This window comes from Pseudomyrmex gracilis, unplaced genomic scaffold, assembly GCF_002006095.1.
Source record: "Pseudomyrmex gracilis isolate BER0280 unplaced genomic scaffold, ASM200609v1 scaffold_757, whole genome shotgun sequence".
NCBI classification, from domain to species: domain Eukaryota; kingdom Metazoa; phylum Arthropoda; class Insecta; order Hymenoptera; family Formicidae; genus Pseudomyrmex; species Pseudomyrmex gracilis.
The window spans coordinates 463-4,118 of NW_018021341.1; the positions used below are offsets into that span (position 1 = coordinate 463).

Below are 3,656 nucleotides of genomic sequence, written 5' to 3' on the forward strand. Positions count from 1 at the left end.
ACACTGCAATTAATTCCGAAAATGTTATCACTTAATAATATCACGCACGAAAGAAGCAGACATACTTACAAACTGAAGTCACAAAACGAACGCTGGAAACAACGAAAAAACAGCCGAATATATATACACAAGCATCTAACACCCCACTACAGTTAAAGTCAAGAAAATAAATAAATACGTTAAAGATTAAAATTTGAATGCCATCAAGTTGTCTAGTAGATTAAAATAGGATTTGTCAAGTAAATCAGTGTCTGTGATTAAACTACTTGTGTCTGTGATTAAACTACTTGTGTACAATTTTTGCATGTTACTTGCACTATCTTTGTATCTTACATATAGTATTATACTACGCGGCATACTTACAGCGCGATGGTCTCGACGTTTTGCGCGCGAGCGCTTCGCCGCTTTTCACGCTGTTCCGCGTTACGCGACCTCACGGCGCCGCGTGCCAATCCTGCTTTTTCTTTATTTTTTATTATTTTATATATAATTAGTACAACAATTACTACTATTATCGTAACACCTGACGTAGTCGGATAGATAAGATGCGGATTTTCAAAAAACGAACTCTCATTTATTTCGTCCGTTACTTCCGTTACTTCTGATTTTATTTTCTCAATTTGTGTTTTATTCTGTGTTATGCTTTCTAACACTACCGGTTCTTCACCAACCGTTCGTTCTTTTGCTTTTAACACCGAAAGATTGAATCGTGGCAAATACGTGTTAATTTGTTCACCGTCCATCACCTTGTTGGTGCGAATCGTTACACTGGACGTCACTAACTTACATTTTTCCGACAATTTTATCTCTCCGACTCCGTTTACAATTTCCGTTGCTTCTTTTCTGTTTTCGCACGATATTACCACCGACTCGCTTTTCGGGGTTGAGTACAGCCATACACGCGCTTTTTCTAGCCTTATCCACATAGTGTGATTCGAAACCACAGTTTCCTCTTTACAATTGGAAAATTCTCCTGAATTACTAACATATGCCTGCACCTCGCATGGTGCGTCCGCGTGTACCTTGTACACCGATTCTATATTATCGCAGACATAACTATTTCCAACGTTTTTACATTTCTCTAACTAACTCACTTTTACAACAGAGTATGTTTGTTTATTTTCATCTACTGCAACTATCTCGAACTTTACTTGTGCCACCTTAAAAACATTATCGTGGTCGTGCACCGGCAAGGGCACTACCCTCAACAAGTCGTATTCTACCGGAGCTACTAGTGGAAACTTGACGACGGTATACACATTTGCGTTTTTACACTACACGCTAACTGTGTGACGTATTCTTTTATTGTCAACCAATTCTCTAGCGTTATGACGAATGGAAAATGTAATCCGTGGGCAGACCAATTATTCGCGTCCTGGAGGCCCTTTATTATTAATTCAACGGGTACCATTTCTAACTGCGCAAACTTCGCTTGTACGTCCGTGACGTAACCCATGATACTTTCCACGTCAAACTCGAGTTCTGTAATCATGCTGCCTAATTCCATAAAATACTCGCTAAGTTCGGCTTGCTGCGCGTAACTGTCTACCTTTTGTGTTATTTTAATTATCGCGTTTTTGAACTTGTTTTCATTTCTTTCTACGACCTCCTCAATGTTTTCTACGTGAGCAATAGTTGCGTTTATAACCTGCAGCTGATTTTTTACCACGTGCTGTAAAACAGCTAGTTTCTTGTTTAACAACTCTACTTGTTCCGAAACTCGCTTTTCGTCTTCGGCATCCATTGTACCGAACAGAATTTTCGCGACGGAACCTAATGCGTTAACCAGCCCCCTTTGACGACGTTTCTGTGTTCCCACTATAGTTTTAACGCGCTTTACTATTTTTTCCACTTTTTGCAATCTTTGTCGTAACTCCGCGGCAAACCCCTCGCACAGTTCTCTATTCCTGCGCGTTATCGCCGCATTTTCGCACGCCTTCGTTGTATAGTCTAACATACGTTCCGTTCGTTCCGTTCTTGTGTATACCGTTGATACGTCCAATCTTACAACTAGTCTCCACTTTTCGCTAGCGTAGAGCATCGTCCCGTATTTTTCGTAGTACACGCCGAAATTGTGTTGAAACTTGCGTATGTGGTATTCTTGGTCCCCGGCTTCACTCCACGCGACGCAGAAGGTAAGTACTGTTACTACTTTTATTAACAACATTTTCCTGCAAGCAAAATGTTTTATTCAATACGCCTTTATACCTTATACTTTATTTTTATCGCGAATGGTGTCGCCTAACAAGTGGAACCGCGAGCGTCGGTCGTACTCCGAGTTTGTTACTCTGTCATCTAAGCTCTTTTTATTATCGGTTATACTAATTCTAGGACTTACATTTGAGTCGTCCTGCTGTCTTTTGTACTTCGGACCATGGCTCTTCACGACAACGAGCACCAGTACCCCGTTCGCCACCGACCAGGTCACTACAATGTTATTAGTTTTCCTTTTCCTGTGACAAGGTTGGTGTAAGTGTTTGGTTTTGGAACTTACAAGTGTGCCTTCTGTTCCAACAAAAGTTTTGTTCTAGTGCTTACCATGTTGCGGTTCATTTATTCGTGCACCGATGTCAGCGCGGAGGAGTCCTCGTACGAGCGCTCAGAGGACAGCTCGTTTCTCTCGAGCTCCGAGGATACCGACTCCTCGCGCCCCAAAACTCCTTCCACCCCCGAGGGCCCGCCGCCGTCACCACCGGGCTCCCCGGAAATAATCTTCGTGTGTTCGCGGCCCCCGCCGCCTGCCTCCCCCAACCCAGAGGTCAATCCGGACAATTCGGACGACGATGTCGTCTGCTTGGGGCCCCCGCAGCCTGTCGTCCACCCCCTCATCGTTCTTTCAGACGATGAGTGAGGCAACCCGATGAGTTCTTTTCGTTTTTAATTTTCTACGAAGGCTTTCAGCCTATTCACGTGCACACTCTGCGTGCGCCGTCCTGCTTTGATTGCATACGTCACGTCTGACGTTTTCGCAATTATCACATAAGGTCCTATCCACTTTGATTCCAATTTCTTAGATCTGCCTCTTCTCAGTGTCTCGTCATAAAGTGAGACATATTCTCCCACGCTAAACGCTGCTTGCTTTGTCTTTTTGTCATAATAACGTTTCACTTTTTCCTTTTTTTCTTTGAGCTTTTCTCGCGCTACTCGATTTGTTGCCCACAATCTTTCTTTTAATTCTTGCGCGTAGTTTTCTAAATTGTACTGTGTAGACAGTGGATTTGTTAAGGCGGTCGGTAATTCCGCGCACCTCCCGTATACTAATTCGAAGAGTGTAAACCCTGTTGCCGTGTGTGGTGTCGTATTGTACGCAAACATTGCGTACGACACCCACTTGTCCCAATCTGTCTGGTCCTCGTTCACGTAGTGACGTATATACTCGGCTAATGTTCGATGCGAACGCTCTAACGCTCCGTTACTTTCCGGATGATAGGCCGTTCTCTGTACTTTATTTATTCGCAGTAACTTGCAAACATTTTTAAACAGTTCGCTTATAAAGTTTGTTCCTCGATCCGTTAAAATCGTTTCCGGAATCCCGTGCTCACACACAATTTTCGTCGCGAACTCCTTTGCTACCGTAGCGGCTTCTTGATTCGGAACGGGTATCGCCTTACTAAACTTCGTAAGACCGTCTTGAAACGTCAGCAGATATTTATTTC

At 43.2% G+C, this 3,656-nt stretch overlaps 1 protein-coding gene across 1 annotated transcript; it reads right to left on the reverse strand.

Annotated features, from left to right (window-relative positions):
• Window positions 1-424: 424 nt before the first annotated feature.
• On the reverse strand, window positions 425-2,662 carry LOC109861429. Its single transcript, XM_020441069.1, has 2 exons — window positions 2,339-2,662; window positions 425-2,171 (listed from the first exon to the last, which is right to left on the reverse strand). Exons 1-2 carry the CDS (start codon window positions 2,374-2,376, stop codon window positions 1,232-1,234), a joined length of 978 nt encoding a protein of 325 aa, XP_020296658.1. The 5' UTR covers window positions 2,377-2,662; the 3' UTR covers window positions 425-1,231.
• Between the last annotated feature and the right edge of the window lie 994 nt (window positions 2,663-3,656).

Coding starts and splice junctions, on each gene's coding strand:
- LOC109861429 (XM_020441069.1), bottom strand. CDS start 2,376: ATGGTCCGAAGTACAAAAGACAGCAGGACGACTCAAAT. Junction 2,172..2,338: donor GACAGCAGGACGACTCAAAT/GTAAGTCCTAGA, acceptor TTTTGCTTGCAG/GAAAATGTTGTTAATAAAAG.